This window comes from Halichoeres trimaculatus, unplaced genomic scaffold, assembly GCF_033239565.1.
Source record: "Halichoeres trimaculatus isolate MK-OKI-2021-1 unplaced genomic scaffold, fHalTri1.1 fHalTri1_scaffold_21, whole genome shotgun sequence".
In the NCBI taxonomy this organism is placed as follows: domain Eukaryota; kingdom Metazoa; phylum Chordata; class Actinopteri; order Labriformes; family Labridae; genus Halichoeres; species Halichoeres trimaculatus.
Genome location: NW_027437199.1, coordinates 4,983,297 through 5,004,732, shown reverse-complemented (window position 1 = coordinate 5,004,732; position 21,436 = coordinate 4,983,297). Strand labels below are relative to the sequence as shown.

At 38.7% G+C, this 21,436-nt stretch overlaps 2 protein-coding genes across 4 annotated transcripts in view; both read left to right on the top strand.

Moving 5' to 3' along the window:
* Positions 1–12,617, top strand: part of syt1a (synaptotagmin Ia) — a 252,824-nt gene extending 240,207 nt beyond the window's left edge. For all 3 annotated transcript variants that reach the window (XM_074697777.1, XM_074697779.1, XM_074697778.1), the window contains 2 exons: positions 2,341–2,474; positions 8,732–12,617. In XM_074697777.1, the coding sequence (XP_074553878.1) occupies positions 2,341–2,474; positions 8,732–8,938 (341 nt within the window). In that variant the 3' untranslated portion in view covers positions 8,939–12,617. The remainder of the gene's footprint in view (positions 1–2,340; positions 2,475–8,731) is intronic.
* Positions 12,618–14,773: 2,156 nt separating this feature from the next.
* On the top strand, positions 14,774–21,433 carry cyb5r3 (cytochrome b5 reductase 3). Its single transcript, XM_074698120.1, has 9 exons — positions 14,774–14,919; positions 15,192–15,317; positions 15,400–15,472; positions 17,314–17,420; positions 17,517–17,646; positions 17,723–17,806; positions 18,220–18,305; positions 18,398–18,497; positions 20,527–21,433. The coding sequence occupies exons 1-9, from the start codon at positions 14,899–14,901 to the stop codon at positions 20,697–20,699; spliced, it is 900 nt and encodes a 299-aa protein (XP_074554221.1). The 5' UTR covers positions 14,774–14,898; the 3' UTR covers positions 20,700–21,433.
* Positions 21,434–21,436: the final 3 nt, after the last annotated feature.

The following is a 21,436-nucleotide window of genomic DNA, read 5'->3' as shown; positions in this document are numbered from 1 at the left end:
AGGTAAAAGTTGCAGACCCCTGGTGTAGCACCTTTAAAAAACAGAATTTTACCAAGTGCTTTGGCCGCCAGAACTTAAAAGCAAACACATATGAACCTTGGCAATACAAGAACCATGCAATATAAAATGAGAGCATGAGGACTGAAACAAAAACTAAAAACATCAATCAACATAAAGGAAAATAAAAGGCAGTAAAAGGGGTTGGGAGCAGGGAACATGACAGGGGGTATAAAAAGACAATGTTAAAAATGTTAATAGAATAACAAAACAATAAAATCAAAGCAATTTTAAAATATTAATGCATCAACGCTCCCATTTTCCAATGTGCTTCTTAAATTACCTCAACCATTTAGGCTTGTGAGATTATTCCAAAGGTGTCTTAAAGACAAGCTTTTCATGCAACAATGTTCTGGCAATAATTGTTGCAAGCTTATGTCATTACCGTAACTCTTCAAATACTTGGGCAAGCAGAAAAATTCAAATGGTTCCTGGAAGAAGAGATGAATAGCTTTCTCTCTAAATGAGTCCCCAGTACTTCAATCAACTCAAATTTGTGTAGTGATCAAAATGCCCACTTTATATTAGTTTTTTTAATCCTGTCAAGGTCCCCATAATTCTTCACGAACAATAATGTGTGTTGGCAAAGTCTCCATCATTAACTTGTATCCGTGTCATCCCCACAGTGTCCATTTGACATAAATTTGGGACCAGATAAAGTCAACTTACTGTCAAGTAAATAAAAATGTGCCAGAGACAATGTCCTCGTTATAGAAATTTGTCCCAAGGAGAAGTCCCCACAATGCACCTTTAACAAGAATGTGTGTTAGTCGTACTCCTCAATTTGACTGGATTAGTAAAATATAGTTTCTGGTTTATTTTATTGTTTGTAATCTCTCATTTTTAACACAATCAACAGGTTACATTGATTTCTCATACTTGTCTCGTTGCACTTGTCTGTGCTGCAGCTGAATAGTTATTTATGACATCCATGTCTCTCTAACCTGCATCCACATTTCCCCGCCTTCGTTAATGAGAGGAGCTGCAGTAGTTGGTTGTATTAATGGAGGATAAACGCAGCAGAAAGGAAGGGTACACATCCTTTGAACCACTAATTAGAAAACGTTTCCTCTGCAATTCTAAATCACAGCGGGGCTTATTACATTCTTCTACTGCCCGTATTTTGGACTCATTAGGATCTCTTTGAACATAACATCCTCACCTCGCCTCTCTAATGGCCCAATGAAAGAAATTGATCTCAGGATTTATTCCTCTGATTCATAAAGGCCTCCCTTCTCTCTCCTCTCTCCTTTCTGTGCCCAAATGGAAACACTAAATCTTTCCCACTTTAGATCTGATGACAGTTTGCTGATTGTAAACAAATCAGGAGAAGTAGCTTGAAATGATAAATGAAAGCGATGGGTGGTTTGCCGTTTACAGACACACACTCCAGCTGATTGCTGGAGAGTGGATGAGCACGGACAAAGCAGACCACTTGAACGCTACTTGAGATGGTGGACGAAAACGAGCCTCTCGAACAAGGAAGGTTAAACGAGAGATGTACACACACAATATTCTCAAAGAAAAAGACTATAGCATCTTTTGAGGGTTATAATTTATTACAGTCATTGGTACATTTGGTAATTTTGTGAATATTCACAAAAGAAGTTTGTGGCATTTTTAGCTTTAGTCCACCGCTCAACAGTTAATGTGACTGGTTTCTCGGAGGACACAGGTGACAAAGTTGTGACCAATTCATCGTCTGCATAATACACAGACATAGCCTCAGCCACTCACTGGTTTTTGCAGTGTAGTTTTGATGGATATTGTTGGTGGATGCCATATGGTTTTTTTTTTGAAGGATTGCATGAAAGTTCGTACTACTTCCAGAAGCAGTCCAAGTGGACACTTGAGGAACTGCAGTTTTTTTTTTACCAAATTACCTCTTCTATCAATCCCTTTACAATATACACCATTACAAACTTGCCATGCATTTAATTGTTATTTAAAGTATGAATTCAAACTGTAAGCAAAAAAAAATGTCTACCTGTTCTGTGATTGGTTGTCAAAAACAATACTACACTACAGAGTAACTGGTGTTCTGGAGTAAAGAGTGACCATGCTAACTGGGGACCTTAAGCTGAACGTGTCAGTGCTTGTCAGCAGACAGTCACCAGTTAACTTGGGTCACACTTTACTCTGAAACACCAGAATCGTCTGTATGAAAACAGCATCTGATACATAGTTCCACTGCCATCTAGTGGTCAGGAAGTGCCCGCACGCGATTGTGTTTAAAGGAAAAAAGTCTAATAAGCAAAAAATTTCTCTAATTTTTGTCTACAGATCCATACGCCAAGATTCACCTGATGCAGAACGGCAAAAGGCTGAAGAAGAAGAAGACGACAATCAAGAAGAACACCCTCAACCCTTACTACAATGAGTCCTTCAGCTTCGAGGTCCCATTTGAACAAATCCAGGTTTGTTAACTTCTGTTTAAACACTTTGCTGAGTAACATTTTCTAACGTTAAGTGCTCTACAGTAGGGGGAATGTTCTGAGTGAATACTTGTTTATTTTTTTCTTACAGTCTGGAAGTGGAAGCTCATTTACCAAATAATCAGTTTAAGAGGCTTTCCCTCAAACAGTGTAATCAAAAGTACTCAAGTTCAAATCAGCCTCAGGCTCACAATTTGACAACCAATTGCTTAGTTTATGATGCTCTGTGAGCTTGGCATTAAAGGAGAAAAACAAGGAATGTATGTGTGCTCGTGAAAGAAAGGACACCCTGTGCTGCAAAGGAACAGCTAAGGACACTCTCCCCTCAGGCAGTACAGTCATCGAGTCACATTGATGTAGCCCGTCTCAGCCCATAAATCAGAGGTCCACGAGCCTTGATCCCAATCAGCCACAAATCAAGCTCATATGTGGTGCCGCTGATTCCAGTCCGTTTAAGACCAGGGTGTTAATTAAATAAGTGTTAGTGCCACTACATTAAAATCATGCTGGAATAACACAAGTAGGTTAAGATGAATGTGTGTCATTAATGGTCCCCACAGCAGTGTGTAAATATTAGGTATTGGTCCCCACACTGACAGGTAAACATGAACCTCTGTGTTATCAAATCCCCACAATCCCAATTAGACTCTTTGTGCTATATTAATGAGAGGCATATATAATTTAACAAGGATGCATTCCCAAGGACTTCTTCTGTGTTTGAACAGCTGTTGTAAACTGGATACCCACTGACACGTTTAGCTGAAGGTCTCTAGTTTATAGGGTCACTATTTAAACTGGAACACCAGGAGCTGACAGAGACACATTCACATTATCAGGCTTAAAGGAGACCATTGGTTAGGAGGTGCCAAGCGGCAACCTCTGGTCTGAGAATATGAGACAACGCGGAAGTGCTAAAATCTGCTGTTTCTCAAGTATTCACTTGAAGCTGGCTCCGGAAGTAGCGGAAGTCACATACACACCAAGCCAAAAAAAGCCATTTTTAAAGCAGAATTTAACCTATTTACAGCCTGGTTCAAAAAATGTCTCCTGTCTGAGTCGCTAAATCTACTACCGGCTCCCACTGTACGGGGGGGTGAATTTTTTCTAACTCAGTTGTTCGGAGGATATTAAGATCGCGAGCTCCCCCAACAAGAGACACAACCAAGGGTCATATGGCCGCTATAGCTGATGTGCTTCATTTTTCGTTTCAGAAACAGACGGGTGACGTCCATGTTTTATACAGTCTATGGGAGGTACTGAACCAAGTCCATCACAGCTGGGGGTCATCTTATTGTGGACAAAGGGAAGGAGCAAGATATTGAGGAGCCCGTTCACACGACAATGTTTTATCCCAAAACGCTAAAACGCAGTGAATAAAATCTGCGTTTACAAGCATGCCAGGCCTGTAGTTGGCGCTATGACTGTCTTTTCCAGAAGCCGCTTTTTGGTAGATCTCTCTGAAGTAGAGTTGGGCCGATCATCTGGTGTGTTGGTGAATACTAAGAGCAGAAGTGGAGCAACAGATGCTCATTTTGTTGAAAGACAGTCAGCAGATTCAGCAGCACAAGCACAACAATCGTAACAACGGTAAAAATGCCGGCTTACTATTTACACGGCAACAGTGTTGGCAGCGTGTTTTAGAAGTATTCCACAAAAGTTTGTGTTGTAGGTCGGCTAAAAAGCAGTTTCCATGTTAACACAAGGCCAAAACGCAACGATACTTTTGGTTTTAACCTAAAACCATTGTCGTGTAAATGGCCCCTGTGGGTGTTTTAGAAGCGTCCTGCCTCCAGAAGTCCCTGGACCTTTGGATAGTAACTCTCACCAGGGGTAGATTTATCCCCCAGAACTTAACCCCAAACCCAGTTCAGACAATTAAAACAGCATTTGACATCTTCTGTTCCTGCATTAGGTTGATGTCCCCAACAGTGCACTTTAAAAATAATGTCTTGTCCCTACTATGTTGGTAAACAAGAATATGTGTGTGTGTCTCCAAACTCCCTGCAGTCAAATCCAAAGTTAGGTGTTTTAAATTAAGCCTGCTTTCGAACATCAAATAATCTTGTTAAAAAAAAATGAATGAACTGATTAAACACAATTAAAAGCAGTGACAGCTTTTTAGGCCTCTGGCTGCATATGACATTAAATATAGCCTCTTAAAGCTTTGGGGAATTTTTAATCACAGACCATAATTTTACCTTTGCATGATGATTAGCAAAAGCAAAAACACTTAAATTGGTAATCGATTATTAAACAACCTTTCCCACCGAATTAAAAATAACGCTTACAGGGAGCAGTTTGGGGGGTTTAAGTTGAATTTGACCTTCTGGAGTTAATCTGCTGGTTTTAATTTTCTCAGAGGTTTTATGGTAATTACAAACAGTGCTTTTAATTGGTTGGTTTCTTTCACTTACAGCAGGTTTAACGTTTAAAATCCTCCTGAGAGCATCCAGCGTTGATGTCTCGCGTCTTAATGGCACCATTTGCATTCAGGATCAGTTAAGTAGTCTTTTCACACAGGGGCTGATTAATGCTTAATAATGCACGGAAAAACACAATGAATACAAATCAGAGCTTGAGATATGATACAGACAAAGAGTTTCAAACACAAAGCAGGAGAATGTACAGGAAGTGAAGCAGCCTCGGACATCAACGTGAGATTTCCAGGTTTTGCATCACAGGACTCCTGCAGATCCAGTCAGAGACGATCCACAGAAACACGGGACAGATGGGTGAAGCGTTATAAGCTAATGAGCCTAAAGAAAAAAGCTGTTCTTCTAATGAACGTCCAGACTGTGATTATTAGCAAGAAGCATCAAAACACTGGTCAGTGATGATTAACAAAAGAGCCTCCTCAAAGAAAGCCGTGATTCAATTAGCCATTTGAAGGTGAGCCGTCCTTTTTAAAACCAACTAACCCTAACGGGCCAGCTGGGAACCTTATTCACCTTATTCAGCTTTTCATTACATGCCGTATTAAGCACGCTCTTTATTACAGTGCCTCTGAGCTCACGCAGGTGGCAGGAGCCCCGTCTCAGTGTGCCGGCGGATCGAAACTTAATCAGACGTCTTTGTGCTCTAATACATATTCCCTGCCAGAGATGGATGCCCCGGTCACTCCTCTTTGCTGTGTCCTTTTGAATAAACAGATGCCGAGGATGAGTCTTAGACCTCTGAGTAACCGAGAGATCTGCCATGTTTGGCTCTGAAATTACCGAGGCCTGGTCTGAAATGTCACTTTGTGTTAATCATCGTTAATGTCTGCAAGACTGCAACACTTCAAGTCTCAACCACATACAGCTCGATACAGATTAAATATCACTTAACGTCAAATACATCTTTACCATGGATGATGGAGCACCCAGGAGTCAATGCAAACACGACAAAGCTCCCAATGCAAAAGAAAATGTTTTTAAAAATCTTACAGTCTTTCTTGCTCAGAATTTTAAACCTTATGTGTCAAAAAAATGATGCTTCCTTGACGTAATTTCAAAGACCATTCTGGTACTCCACTGAAGTGTCGCTCATTTCTTTTCCCATTAAAACAGTTTGCAAAGGTCTTTATAAAAACAAACCGAAAGAGCAGCATTCGAAAAGCAATTTACCAACAAAAATAAAAAGATCTGCTGAACAAAGGAAAACAGAGTGAGCACAGAGTGAGGCAAAATTAGTAAAATTAGAGCACAGAGATGAAAAACTCAGAGTTAAACAGGCGTCGTTGAATTTGTGCGTGGTTCAAAGCAAAGTCTCATAAAAGTGATAAAATATTTAGTTTAAGTACAAATCATCAAAACGAAAAGAGAAGAAATGAAAAGGCAGGCACATTTAAGACATCAAAACAGAGTCAGAACGAAGCTTTCAGGCCGGCTGTCAAACACAAACAGCTATACATGCAGAAAAACCTAGAATGAAATTACCATCCATCTCCCAAATGGTCCATTTAGTGACTCTATACGGGTCGTGAAATGGAAACCATCGTCCTGTTTCAAGCTGACAAGTCATCTTTCCATTTACGGCTTTCATTCTTTCAGTTTTTAAACTGTTTTGACATTGAAAGCACATTTTGATACTAAAAAGTCAATTTCAGACTTTTTTTCCAACTTGTGTGGGAGTGTAAAACTTTTTTCTACTCTCGTCCACAGACTGGTAAATGTTGGTAATGCAGCCAGTATGTTGAAGGTTAACAACAGTAGCAGCTTACATCTTTAGAGCAGGGTGTCTGCAGGTCTTAAAAAGTATCAAAAGTTGATAAATCAGTTGTGGGAGAATTAAGGCCCTTAAAAAGTATTAAAAAGTCTTAACCGTAATGTTATGAAGTATTAAATTTTATTGGTATTCAAGCTTTGACTCCAAACGTATCCATAAATATTTATTTTCCTTCTTGCGACTGTTACAAACTAACCTGACACGTCAGACAGACAGTTCCATATATCCTCCACGGAAATAATCCATCTGGTTGGAAAATGTTTTCAGGGTCTGAACCTTCTAAAATAACCACACCTGGTTATTCTCAAAATATTTCTCTCTAGATCATAAGGGTTTCTCAAGCCTCCTACGAAAACTTCTTAGACTTTTAATGACCTGGGATCTCGGATTCTTACAATTTAGAGAAAACTTCTCCCAGCTTCCTCTGATCTCAGTTGTTTTGGAACAAATTTTCTTTGTTCAAATCACCTTTTTACTGGATACAACACGATGAGATAAGGTATTTATCAATACAGTTGCGTAGCACTGTTGTTTGAGACGTGACAACAAGCAAAGTTATAATTTTTGTGAGGAGTGGGTTATACGTAGCGCTAGCAGCCCAACATATCCATGGGCTAATGTGACAACAAACTCGGTTTGTACAATAGTTAAGTAGCCGTCCGTATGTAGCGCTGATAGAAAGCAAATAACACAATCTCAAGCACATCCTAAATTTTGACAATGATGAAACAAAACTCTTGTTTTTTTCTGGAATTTGGCCTTGAATAACAGCTGTTACTTTCTGTGGGAATGGGAATGTCAATTAACCTGCCTTTTGTTTCATTTCTTCTTTCGAGCTTTATTCTCAGTTTACCTAATTTATGTTAAAATGCAAACTGCAACTGTCAAAGATCGGTTGCTGACAACAGCTTAAAGTTGCGATAAGGTCTGAAGACTTTTTGAAAGGTTTTTTTAAAAAGTCTTAAAAAGGTGGTAGTGCCAAAGCAGACAATAAATATTGCGTGATGTGTAGCTTTTAGGGGATGTCAGTGAATAGTTCCCCCTCAAAAAGTCTCCAGAACTGGTCCAAAATCATTTTGTACACAGACGACACCCTGATTTATATGAACACTTTCTCTTCTCTGCTACTTTATCAAAAAACTGACAAGGTGGAACTTCAGTGTTTGACACAAGGAAACTGTGCTGTTGAAAGAGGAACAGTATTTCTTTTTACGCTGACGACACCCTGATCTAAAGTCAGTGTAAAGCTCTGATAGTTAATCATTTGGCTGAAGTTGAATGAGGGATATAAACATTATCTGTTTATATGCTCTAAAAAGCGAATTTGACAAAGTGAAACTAAATCAAACACTGAAAAAAAATGAAATCTTATCAAGTGTTTTTGTCTTATTTTAAGTAAAAATTGTCTTATTGCACTTGATATGAGCCGCGTTCCACTTATTAGTCCAGAAAAACGTCTTGTTTCAAGTTATTTAAGCTAAAAATGAGGTCTGAATAAAAAATCTACCAATGGAACAAGAAAAAATTTGCTAATAAATTTCCTCCAAACTAAAACAATGTCTAAATACAAGTAACTTTTCTCTTGTGCCATTGGCAGATGTTTTTTTACTTGTTACAAGCAATTCAGACCTCATTTTGTCTTCAAATAACTTGAAAAAAGACAGTTTTCTGGACTGGTCAGGTAAATGTGGCTCATATTAAGTCTTGAAAGACATTTTCTACTGAAAATAAGACAAAAACACTTTTAAGGTTTTAGCTTTTTTCCAGTAAACAGCTGTGAAAAGATGAAAATTATCTGAATATATGCTGATGACACCTTTGACTAAAGTTGGTGTAAAAACTAACTTAAAGTGTAACTGAATTTTTTTGGCTCAGTCAAACAGCTGTAAAGGATTATCATTTCATATGCTGATGATTCACTGATATAGGAGTTTGTTTGGAAAAGAAACTTTTGTTAAGACCAAAACAAAGCATCTGTTTGTACGCTGACGACACCCTGATCCATGTTTGTGCTCTCCTCTCTCCTTCTACAGAAAGTGCAAGTTGTTATAACTGTTCTGGACTATGACAAGATCGGCAAGAACGATGCCATCGGAAAAGTCTTCGTGGGCCTCAACAGCTCGGGAACGGAGCTGCGCCACTGGTCCGACATGCTGGCCAACCCGAGGAGACCCATCGCCCAGTGGCACGTGCTGAAGCCAGAGGAAGAGGTGGACGCTCAGCTCTCCGCCAAGAAATAGGCAGGGCCCTTTCAGCTCCTGCCTTGTAGTACTCTTTAGCCAGTATGTGTAAATACCTCAGTGATATATGGGTCCATCCATGAAACCCTCCCCCCTCCCCAAGCTTCCTGAAATCTCAATCAATCCTTCGTGTTCAAACGCTTTCGATCAGGTTCCCGACTTTCCTTGTGTTGTTTTTCTCTGGTCCTCTCTGGTTTAGCAGGTTTCGTTCTTCATCTCTGCGCCCTTTACTGCCCCGACCAAAAGCCCCCTTCTTTTAAGCAATATGATCTGTATAGATAGCGCATGACTGAAAGAGTTTATTGTACCACAGTTGTATATATAAGTATGCAGACAAAATGATTTCTAGTTTATGTGTTTGTATGTTGTTACCCGTTTCCTAATCTGTGTATATCTCGATGTTTTTAATAAGATGTTCTATTTTAAATTATGTAAATGCAGATATAGAGGAAAGCCAATATTATATATCCCAGGATTTAAAAATTCTACCTTATTACCTTATCGCATTCCAGAAAAAAGAATCTCAACCTGCAGAACGCTCGCAGACATATACTCAAATCTTGTAAAGGACGATGTCTGGCTTTAAGTTCAGCTGTGGATCATCACAGAAATGACAAACAGATGAATTAATAAACACAAAACTCCAAAATCAAAGGCAATTAACTGCTGTGGTTCAGAGGGTCAAATTCTGCTGCTGGAAATGACACAAGCACATGATTTCTTACAACGTTTTGTACTTCTTTCTCAATCAGAGGACCTGTTTCTTTAGCTTGATGCACACTGTTAAAGAATGATAGTTAATGCAACCAGTTAGCATTACGTTCTCCATATTCGGCGGTTTATTCTCAGTGCAGCAGGTCCTCGCGTTAAAAGCCGCCACGGCTGCTTTTCTTTTTCCAAAAGTGGAAAATATGCCTCTAAAAAAAAACGAAGAACTCACTCCTCCACCGTCAGAAACAGACTCCATGTTACAAAAAGCACCAAGCTGTAGCCATTGTGTCCTTAAGCAACAATATTTTGTTAACTGCTTACTTTTAACAGCCTTACTGTTGTTGGAAGTATCTTACATTTACAGCCAGGGTCCGATCTTTGAGAGGGAGGTTAAAAAAACTACAGGAAACGTCGCGACTCTGGTTTTAAGAGGACTATTTTTTAGAGCAATTCAACGTCTTGACTATTTTTCGTAAACTGCATGATTTTTTTTACGATCTTTCCTAAAGACTGGGACGGGGCGGGGCGGGGGGAGATCTACCGACACCAGGGGCTGTCTCTTCTGAAACGCTCCCCTTGCCTTCAATCAGAGGAGACGACAGACGGTCAAATCAGAGGGATGTGAAACTCTGGGTCCATGTATGACGTACATCGACGCTGAGAGCCAAGCCAGTTTTAAACACTGCCATTTCCAGGGAGGCGACTTATGTAGAGCCCCTCCCTTCATGCACACTCCCACTTGCTAGTGGTTGTAGCTTTGGTTTATCGGGAACAATGTCTTTGGCTGCACTGGTGCCCTGAATCGCAGTCTTTGCTTTGCGTTGCCTTCTCACAGTGACAATAGAGCTAGCCATGTTTTACTGCCAGTTTTAACTTTATGTGGCTGCTGTTTTTGCACTGGATGTCTTTGAACTCGCTTGTTGACTTCTTTAGCTGGGAATTATTTGGACAGTCGTTGGCTTGCTTTACTTCAGGACACCTGCAGGTGGAGCCAGAGATCCGCCTGCGTGATTGACTTTAAAAAAAAAAAAAAAAAGACAAAACCTTTGACGACGAATCAGCCGACAGCAGCGACATCTGTTGGCGCAGGACTCCACCACGAGAGCGGAATAACCGTAACGTTAACGGTCTGCGCAGACTATTACGAGTCCGTCACGTCCTTTACTACGGGTCCAATTAGGAGAGGGAACGTTTTAATCCATGACACCATGAAGTCTCTTATCTTGGAGGAACCTCTTGCATATACTCGATGCTAGCTTCAGGAGGACTTTTAAATGTTTTCAATGTTATTGTGTAGTTGATAGCACTATTATGAAAAGCTACTTGTCATTCCATATGAGTCTCTGAGGACTGCTTTGTGTATCACTGTGACTGCCGTGTGTGCTTAGAGATGTAGACTTATCAGTAGGTAGCCGAACCAGTTTGTTCTGTAGTGATGTCGTAGCGTTTACTGCCATTTTCCCTTCTACACGCAGAGAAAGAGATGCGCGGTGTGCGGCGAATGCGCGTGGCAACTTTTTAAAAAATCCTGTCTGAATCGAGCCAATCGAGCGGGTCGCTTCACAGCATTTTGTTGAGCACTGTGCAATACCTGTATGTTCATCCCATAGTGTTGACGTAGTGGCGCTGCCCGAGGACAGATTCTAGCGGATGAAGCGGTCCGGTTTCTGGGTTAGGACACAGCACACGTAGATTCAGCGTACAGGTGGAGTTGGACCACCTGTTGACCTCCGTTTAGGGTTCCCTCCTTTTTCTCACACGCTACTTTTCTCTTCTTGCACACAGATCCAGCATCAGGAGTTTCAGGGAGTGTTACTAAAACCAGACTCTACATCCAAATAACCCGTACTTTACCGTGTATATATTTACATAACCGTGTCAAAAATGTATATCTAGAATATAAAGTGACATAAATATGATTATCCAACCACAAATATCATATCTATCTATCTATATTAAACACCATTTTATTTTCTGTTTGATTTTTTATTGATTTATTACCCTGTTGATTCCAAATCTCCTTTTATATTTGAGATGAAAACTCTGAATGTACAGTATGGACTGTGTTGGTGTAGATTACTTTAACAGTGACATTAGATGTACTTTGCACTTTCTGTTGTACAAAATAAAATGTCATTTCTGTTAATTTTCATCTAAAGGAACTTTTAACCCTGTGGGGTGAAACCTCCCCTGGCAGAGAAGATTCAAACATCACCGAATTAATCCAAATACAGCTGAATACCCGTCCCTTTGTCACCTGGAGATTCTTTTATTTGACATGTTTTACATTTGTAGATGAATCAATTCCAGATCAGCTTCAGATCTAAAAAAACGAGGATTTCAAAGTGAAGTGGCCTGAGAAATGATAAATTAATGAGTAAAGGTTGTACAAAAGGAATGATCTGATCAAAGCTGGGTGATATCAAACAGAATTAAGCACCGAAGAGTGTCGGGTTGGAGTTTGGTAACGGGCTGCATTGCACGCTGCGAGGTGTGTGGAAACACTACAAAGACAAAGCCATTACCTGCTGAATGCAATGCTCCTCTTACTGCGATTCCCTCCAAAGTCTGCAGAAATAATCTGAACCCTCCTCTGTGTGACAGTGACGAGAAGCCACACTGACCTTTTTCCAAACGAAGCTGTGTAAAGTATTAGAATCTGATGCTGTAGAAAGATCCTAGTTGCCTTTGTGTATATCAACTGCCTGCTTGAGTATTTTGTGTGTGGAACTTTTCTCTGTAATCTTGTAGAACTGTTTGGGGTGTTTTTTCCTGCCATATCGCTCGCGCTGACGGCGAGCCGCTGACAGTTATATTTGCTGTGTATACCTTCATTTTTGACGAGGTGTTTTACAGTTTTGTTTCACTTTGTGTAGTGATTCACTCTGTGGAGTTTTCTGACTGTTGTTATATAACTTCATATACACAAATGATCAATAAAAATGTTTTATTTCCTGTTGATACAGAAGCTCATCATCTCGTTCTTTCTGTCTGTTGAATTCACGATGCTAAAACTCTCTGGAGACTGAAAACAGCCTCTTTCTGATGAGTCAAAAACTGATGTGATGCTTCTTCTGAGTCATTGGAGAGAAGCTGTTAACTGAGTCACTACTGCCATCTACAGGACACAAAGGAGCATAGCATTTACAGTCATGGACGGCAACACTGGGAGAAGTGATTCTTACTTAAATGAGGCTTTGAAGCAGGAAAAAGAAGTAATAGGTATAAAAAAAAAGATGGACAAAATCTCATCTCATTCTCTCCAAGGTTTAATTTCAAATAATAATTAAAAAACCCTCTAGAAATCAACAAATTTCTCAAGTAAAGTATTAAATTTTTTTTTTTTGCTTGCTGTAGCTTCATTATAAAGCTAAAGAGACCCATTAGCAACTTTGCTAAACAGATTTCTGGCTTCAAAAACTAGATATAAGTAATAATAAAAAAAAAAAAAAAAAAAATCTGCTAGGAGTCTGTTAACATTCAACAAAAATTTATGCCATTTATTTAAGCTAATCTGAGCTCTGGTGATAGTGAGTTAATTTCAGCTGTTTTCACAAAATCTCTCCTCGTTTTTCACATTATCTTGGGATAACAAAGCAGCTTCCCCCATCACAAAAGATTAATTTCTCTTATTATCCTGGTATAATGAAGCTTTTTTTTTGTGGCTGGATACATTTCATGCTGCCATGGTCCACAATAATGAGATCAGATAAGCTTTTTCTTTCTTTCTTTTTTCATTGCCGTCTGGCGTTTCGAGCCATGATGATTCTCTAACAATTTCAGAAACCAACTGTCGTCATGATTGTATAGCACTAAGCTAACTCTGAAAGGCTGAAACTTGTTGTCACAGTAAAGCAGAGTATATATAAAAAAAAAAAACATTTATATTGTGGACTTTTTCTGTGGAAGTAAAGATAGTAAGTTAAATGGTTAACCATTTGAGAGGTTTATTGTGAAAATCCCAAAAGTGGTGGTGACGTCAAATCCTCAGTTTTGTCAATTTTGCGAAAGTTAGATACCGGAAGTTACAAAATTCGGAATTAAAGTCACATATACATTTAATACATTATATGAACTCTTCCTTTCTTAGATTTTCAATCATAAAGACATAACCCTGACACTCCACTTTTTTTCTAAATCAATGTTGAATTCTTTTAAACACTGATACAATAAAAGATATATATATTTATTTATTTAACACATTTTTTTTTAACTTATGTATAACTTATTGCTTTTTTATCGGTTTTTTTTTTCATTAAAATGCTGTATGAAATTTATTTTCATGTTTAACTTTTAGAAAGTTAAGTTGTACTCAGGGTTTGTTTTGCACATTTTGATATTTGAGTTATTTAAATCAAAAAAAGTTATATTCAAAACAGTGGTAACCTAAGGTAAAAAAAATAAATAAAATAAAATAAAATAAAATAGAAAAATAAAAAATTCCTTTTAAAAAATGAATAAATTAAATAAAGCAAGTGAAGGGAAAAGTCGATTTCAGCAAAAAAAAAAAAAAAAAATCTTGTTTGTGTAATTTTGTTTCATAAATAATTGTTTTATTTTTGTTTTGTAGGAATAGAAACACGCAACAAATTTTCGTTAAATTTTGTACATTTTGTCATTTCAGTAATTTACTTTTCAAAATAAAAGTTGTTTAAAACAGTTGTAACTAGGTAAAAAAAAATAGATAAAATGAAGTAAGTGAAGGGAATAGTTGTATTTCAACAAAGATTTTTTTTTCTTTTTCTTTTTTATTTCCTATTTTAAATAATCATTGTGTAATTTTTGTCTCGTAGGAATAGATGATATAATGTTTTTTTTTTAATTAATTTATAAAAGCAACAAATTTTGTACAAGTTATGTACATTTTTCATTTAGGTAACAAAAAAAAGAAAGAAATCAGCCCATCCGTGGATAATAATAATAATAATAATAATAATAATAATAATAATAATAATAATAATTATTATTATTATTATTATTATTATTATTATTATTATTATTATTATTATTATTATTGTATTAGTAATTATTATTGTAGGTATAATTATAATGAAGAGGGGGAAGAATAGGGAGAAATAAGCTTACGCTCATGGAGGCTCTTATTTTGAAACGGTTCGACCGGATGTTTACATCTCTGCTCTCTAGCTTCGCTCCTCTTACATGACAGCTCGCCCACGGTCACAGTGGTAGTCAACTCACCTGCTTTCTGCAGCCACTAACCACCCCACAGTTACCTGAACGGACTGAAAATGCTCTCCTACATCATTGGAGTGAGTATGTTTTTATTAAAAGATTCAAAACTCATTTTATGACCGACCTTTCTGTGCGTTAGCTCCGGCTAACATTAGCTCTCAGTTAGTTTTCCCGATGAAGTTTGGAGCTGTGCGTGGCCTGCCCACAGGAATGACCGTGACTCATTTCTTCTGTGGGGGATTAAAGAGACATTTATGTTAGACGACGCCCTGCAGACGGGGTTCAGACTGCTCCTCTGTAAGCTAATGCTAACATTAGCTGGTGTTTATCTCCCGCTTTCTGCTCCCAGCTGATCAGAGGAGGCTTTGACAGCATCATCAACCTGATCTTCAGACTTTTATTCCGAAAGAGGAGCCTTGCCATCACCTTAGAAGACCCCAACATCAAGTATGCTCTGCGGCTGCTGGATAAAGAGGTAACACACCTTGTCGGGTTCCTATAAGGTGCTTTAACACATGCATAGGAATGTTGTCATGCTGTCTTTTCTGTTTGCTCAGATTGTCAGCCATGATACGAGGAAATTCCGCTTTGCTCTGCCCTCCCCTGAACACGTCCTGGGTCTCCCCATAGGTGAGTTTACACACCCATTTAATCAGTGTTACATCAGGCACACAGTAACCAGCACTGATCTCAGTCAACATGGCTTTGACTGGTGTCTGGGCGACTCTTTTACTGCTTTAAACTTAATTTTTATTGCTGAAAGCTGCAAACTATTCAAAATATCATTCTAAGATTTTCTTGTTTTGTCATGTTGTGCTGGACAGGAAAAAGGAAGCTGCCATAACAAGACTTATTGACCCTTAAAAGTCACAGTGGGTGTGTCAGGGGTTATAAAAACACACCTGATCAAACCAATAAAGAGGTCTAAGTGCACATGAATATCTGAAACCATATTTGTAGATCAGGAACCGTTCCAGAGGATGAATGAGCAACCCGACTGAAATAAATATTTGAGATGTGACGTGCACATGTGGCGCTTCATGTGCTCAAAACTTGCAGGAAAGATTCAGAAAAGTAAGTTTAACATCACAAATTAGTTTGGAAACAGCTTCTCTGACTTTCAGAATTTTTAAAAATAGACTGAAGATGTTTAATGGTCCCATATTCTGCTCCTTTTCTGCAGTTTAATCTGGATCATTGATGTCTTCATGAAATGGTAGTAACATGTTTTGGTCCAAACAGCCAATAAATCAAGCACAGCAGCATTGTTTCCAGGCTCTCATAGCCCCTCTGTTCAGAACGCTCTGATTTAGTGGGCGTGGCCTTCATATGTAAATGAGCCACCGCTGATACCGCCCCGCTCTTCTACGTCACTGAGAGCGGCGCCACGAGCTCCGAGTGCACAATGTATAGAAAACAGCGACGCTCGTTTACCGTAACATTACAGGCTAAAACAACAGGCTAACCGCAGCTAAAGTTAGCATCCTGAAGCTAACACAGAGACAGGGGGGACACTGAGGAAAAGCTCTAACATCTGCTCCACAGCACACAGCATTTAAAATACTCACATTTCCAGGGTCCCAGGTTTGTTGGAGGATGGTTGGTAATGCGCCTGGATTCAGGACCAGTCTATTGGCTAGCCCTCTGTTGTACTGTCCAAAGTTTGAAAAGCAGTCGGCCGTGAAGTGACTAGCACACACATGCACAGTTTACTGAGTGTAGCTGGAACATTTCCTTGATAAATGAACTCTAGACACTTCGTCTGTCTTCTTCAGAGATGGGAAGCTTGTGCATGGAACTATGTGGCTGTTTACAGCCAAAAACAGAGCAGTGATGGCTCTTCAACTTCAGCATTCTCCTCCCTGCTGCTGGACAGATTTCTCCAATCAGGTCAGACTTGCTCCTGATTGGTCAAAAAAGGACATCGCTGATGTCAGCAAATCCTCAAATCCAAACAGCTCGTTTTAGGTCAGGATTTTACATTCATAAGAACTACTAAGTACAGGTTTTGTCATTAAATATCACATTTTGTGGGCTGGAAGGAAAGCCAAAGACCCACAAATTTCACTACATGACTTAATAAAGTGATTTTTGCATAATATGGGACCTTTAAGGAGGAAGCATCAGGTCGTTGATGCTCTGACGGATGTGTAATCCAGGACCTGTAACCTGGTTGGAATTTGCTTCTGGTGGTTCAGACTAAATGAGCCTTTCATGCTCTAACAAATTTGGAGAAATGAATAAAAACATAAGCTAATATTTGGTGCATTTAGTCAGATTTGGGAGCAGAGGTCAATAGGTATCGGTAACATCTCTATCGCAACTCCTCAGAGCTCAACCTCCAGATGTTTTGTTCAGTGCCTTTTAGCCAAACCCCCAAAATGTTTCATTTATTATCATATATGTGAAAAAACAAGTGATGCTTTATGTTTAAAAAGCTTGACTCTGACCATCTACGTTCCTCTTTGCAGGGCAGCACATTTATTTGTCTGCAAAAATCGACGGAAAGCTTGTCGTCCGCCCGTACACTCCAGTCTCCAGCGATGACGACAAAGGCTACGTGGACTTGGTGGTGAAGGTAAAAACCAAACAAACAAACAAACTAAGGTTCCTTTTTTCTGGGAATATTCCTTTTCATATTTTTAACCCAGTTTTTCCTCTTTTTCATCAACAGGTTTATTTCAAAAACATTCACCCCAAATTCCCCGAAGGTGGGAAGATGAGTCAGTACCTGGAGAGCCTCAAAATCAACGACACCATCGACTTCAGAGGACCGAGCGGTCTGCTTGTTTACAAAGGCAAAGGTGAGGAAAAAGATGGGGAAGAGATTCAGTTTTCATTATTTGACATTAATTAAATCTCTTAATGTTTCCTCTTTAGGTGTTTTTGCCATTCAGCCTGAGAAAAAAGCTCCAGCTGAGACGAAGACGGCCAAACATGTGGGAATGATTGCTGGAGGAACAGGTGAGAAAAACTCCTTCTTCTCATCCAAGATATTTAGAAATCATCTCCTGTACCTGTTTTTCCTGACTGACAGTCTCAGTTATACTGATATAACCCTGTAGTGTTAGTCGCTGTGAGGTGGGAGGGGCTTCATGGTGTTGTTTAGTTACAGTCAGACATATCTGATCTAACCACAAACACACACACACACACAGTCCTGATGTAGATTAGCTGAACTTGAATTTTTAAAGATCTTTAAACTTAATGTGACAGTGTCTGCAGCATGTTAACGTGTATAAACATGTATATTAATGTTAATATTGGTATATTTGCTCAAAGAGAGGAGGCTACAACCAGCAACATAAATATAAGAGACATAATTCTGATAGAAAAAAAAGATAAAAACATGATGTTTTCACTGTGTGTTTCTCCAGGAATCACTCCTATGCTGCAGCTGATCACAGCAGTGATGAAGGATCCTCAGGACAGCACAGTGTGTCACCTGCTGTTTGCTAACCAGGTGAGTTTTATGTTTTATCAGTCTGTGTGTGTGTGTGTAACCGAGCAGACGTGGATCAGACAAGCTGAGTGTTCTCTTTTTCCCCGTCACAGACCGAGAAAGACATCCTGCTGAGACCAGAGCTGGAGGAGATTCAGGCCAACAACCCAGACCGCTTCAAGCTGTGGTTCACCGTGGACAGAGCTCCTGCAGGTAAAACTTTACACAAACTGTACGCCACGAAAAGAGGACGCAGTTTGAGGTGTTTGGGGAGTGCACTCTGCTGTCTCTGCAGATAATCATGTGACTGATAAGACGTGAGGCCTTGTTTCGTGAGGAGTCGTGTGACCAGAGAGTTCAGTACAGTCTCTGAGACCCTTTGTGTGTGAATCTTGACCTCATGCTACAAAAACAAGTTTTACTGTTATTGCCCAATCAGATCACTTCCACTTAGAGAAACTAAAGAAAAACCCAGAAAGATTTTGATTTGACAATTTAATGTTCTCCTACAGATGTGTCACTGAGTTTTGATAAATCCCCCTTTTAATTTTTGTGACCCTACTTTACAACTCTGAAAGATAAGTGTCAGAATATTAAAAAAAGGTCAGACCTGTGGGGTGGAGTATTGCATAACACCGAAAAAAAAGCTTCTGTTTTTATGAGATAGCTAGGTTGTGAAAAAAACACTCTAACTCTTAGGTTTTAACTTCTAAAAATAGGTTCTGAGCATAAAATTCTTAATTTTTTCATTAAAGTTGTGAGAAAGACTAAAGATCTGAAAAAAATTAAGAAGCCCAAATCTTCTCTTTTCTCATCCTGATTAGTGCAATACTTAATTTTAACACCTGCACCGATTCCACATACCACACACATATGTGTGTATGACAGTGTGTATATATGGGTCTATTTTTGTCACATTAACAAATACACATATACTTCTATATAAACATGGGCTTTTACAATGAAAACTAAGGGGTAAACCTTTAAGATTTACATCAAAGTTTGAGTTGAAAAAAAATGGCCTTACATCTTTCGTTTTAATTCCCAATTCTGAGAAAAAAAATATAACACAGAAGCCTATTCCTTTTTTGTTTTTTTGAACTTTTTAAGAAAAAAATTCAAAGGAACGCTTTTTTTTTTAAAGGATTTAGAAAAAAATATATATCAAGGGTTGACTTTTTTTTAAAGAACTTTGTTAAAGAAAAAAACATCTGCAAGGGTTGTTGTTTTTTTTCTTAAAATTTTGTAAAAAAAAAATAAAATAAAATAAAGGGTTGGCTTTTTTTAACTTTGTAAAAATTATTATATTAAGGGTTGGCTTTCTTTAAGAATTTTGTTAAAAATGATTAAGGGTTGGCTTTTTTTCTCAGAGTTTTGTGAAAAAATATCAAGGGTTGGCTTTTTTTTTTTTTTTTTTTAAGTTTTAGTTGAAAATACAAGAACAAGGGTTGCCTTTTTATCTTAAATTCTGTAAAAACAATTGAGGGTTGGCTTTTTTTTATTTATTTATTTTAAATACTTTAAGTTATTTATTTTTTAAGCTATTTATTTTTTTAAATACTTACTTCAAGTTATTTTTTTTAATGACTAAAAGCTTTCTTTAAGAATGTGTGGAAAAAATTATAAAGGGTTTTCCTCTTTTTTTTTTTTTTTTTAGAATTTTGTTAAAAAAACAAGTAAAGGGTTTGTCTTTTTTTTGTTTGTTTTTCTAAGAGTGGGGAAAACACGTTTGGGGTTAGCTTTTGTTTATTTTACAGAATTTTGAGTCAGTATGTAAGGGGTCAGCCCTTGTGTTATTTTTATTTATTTTTTTTTTATCTCAGATTTTTGAAAAACACCCCTAGGGATCAGCCTTTGTGGGGGGTTTCTGAAAGTTGAATAAAAACGTAAGGCATATACAGGGTGCAGATGGTGTAACAGTACAGGTCACGCCCCATGCAGTTCGTTCTCCAATGAGGTGTCCCAGGTTGGAACCCAGCCTGTTTCCTGTCATGAAAAAGCCCCAAAAATTACTTTTAAAAAATGCAAAGCAAAACCTTTTGTGTGTTTTATTTACTCAGAGTTTGAAATAAAATATAAGAGCCTTTGTGTTTTGTTGGTCAGAATTATTAACCACTAATTATAAACCCATTTATTACGAACCTGTTAATGTTGTACCTGTGAATTATAAACCTGTTCATAAAGAGCCTGTTATTCCTGAAGCTGTTAATTATGAGCCTGTCTGGTGTCTGCTGTGTCACAGACTGGGAGTACAGCCAAGGCTTCATCAACGAGGACATGGTGCGAGAACACCTGCCCCCTGCTGGTGACGACACCCTCATCCTCATGTGCGGACCTCCACCTATGATCCAGTTCGCCTGCAACCCAAACCTGGACAAAGTGGGACACGCTGCCAGCCGGAGGTTTGCCTTCTAGACCCCAGTCCGCTCCAAAGAACCCAGGATTGGGGTCCCGGGGTGTTCGGTTCTTCTTTACGCTGCCCTGAAACCAGTAAAGCACTCGTACAGTCGCGGTGCGTTTTGCACTATGTATACTACTTTATTTATGCCGTGATGTTTAACATGCAGCAGAATCACAGCGAGGACCAATTAGAGTCAGCGGGAGGTGTAGCAGAGGAGGGAGGGATGATGGGAAATGTAGTGTTGTTGTATGTTTGACATGGGTGTGATTCAGATAAAGTTGCAGACCCTGCTGTCCTGCTTCAGGCCTCAGTTTGGGTGGAGTCTCGGAGGAGTCGAGGTCTTCTGGCTGTTTTCTGAGTGCCTTATCATGCAAAGCTTTTTATATGCACAGAGAAAATTATTGTGTGACCACTTGCTTTCATATACATGTTCACTGAATCCTGTTATTCTCTCACTGCTTCTGGGCGATGTTACAGAGTCCTGCCCTGCGTCTGTTTGACGTCTGAACGAGCTTCAGGCGGTTTGTTGTTTGTAACGTTGAAACTGCTGCGAGTGTACCGACATAAAAACCAGTGACTGAATCTGTGCTGCTTTGTTTGACACTTCCTGTGACAAAGATCTCACTGTGCAGCCTCACAAAGACCGATGGAGTTGTAGCATCTTCCTGAGGTGCAATAAAACCAAACAGAAAACAAACAGATTTTCTTCTTTTATTACAAAAAATTAAAAACAAAGACTTTGGTTTCCATG

Excerpts from the sequence above, each read along its gene's own strand:
- cyb5r3 (XM_074698120.1), top strand. The coding sequence starts at position 14,899 with ATGCTCTCCTACATCATTGGA. Across the intron at positions 17,421-17,516 it reads ACGTGGACTTGGTGGTGAAG|GTTTATTTCAAAAACATTCA; the intron begins GTAAAAACCAAA and ends TTTCATCAACAG. Across the intron at positions 18,306-18,397 it reads ACCTGCTGTTTGCTAACCAG|ACCGAGAAAGACATCCTGCT; the intron begins GTGAGTTTTATG and ends TCCCCGTCACAG.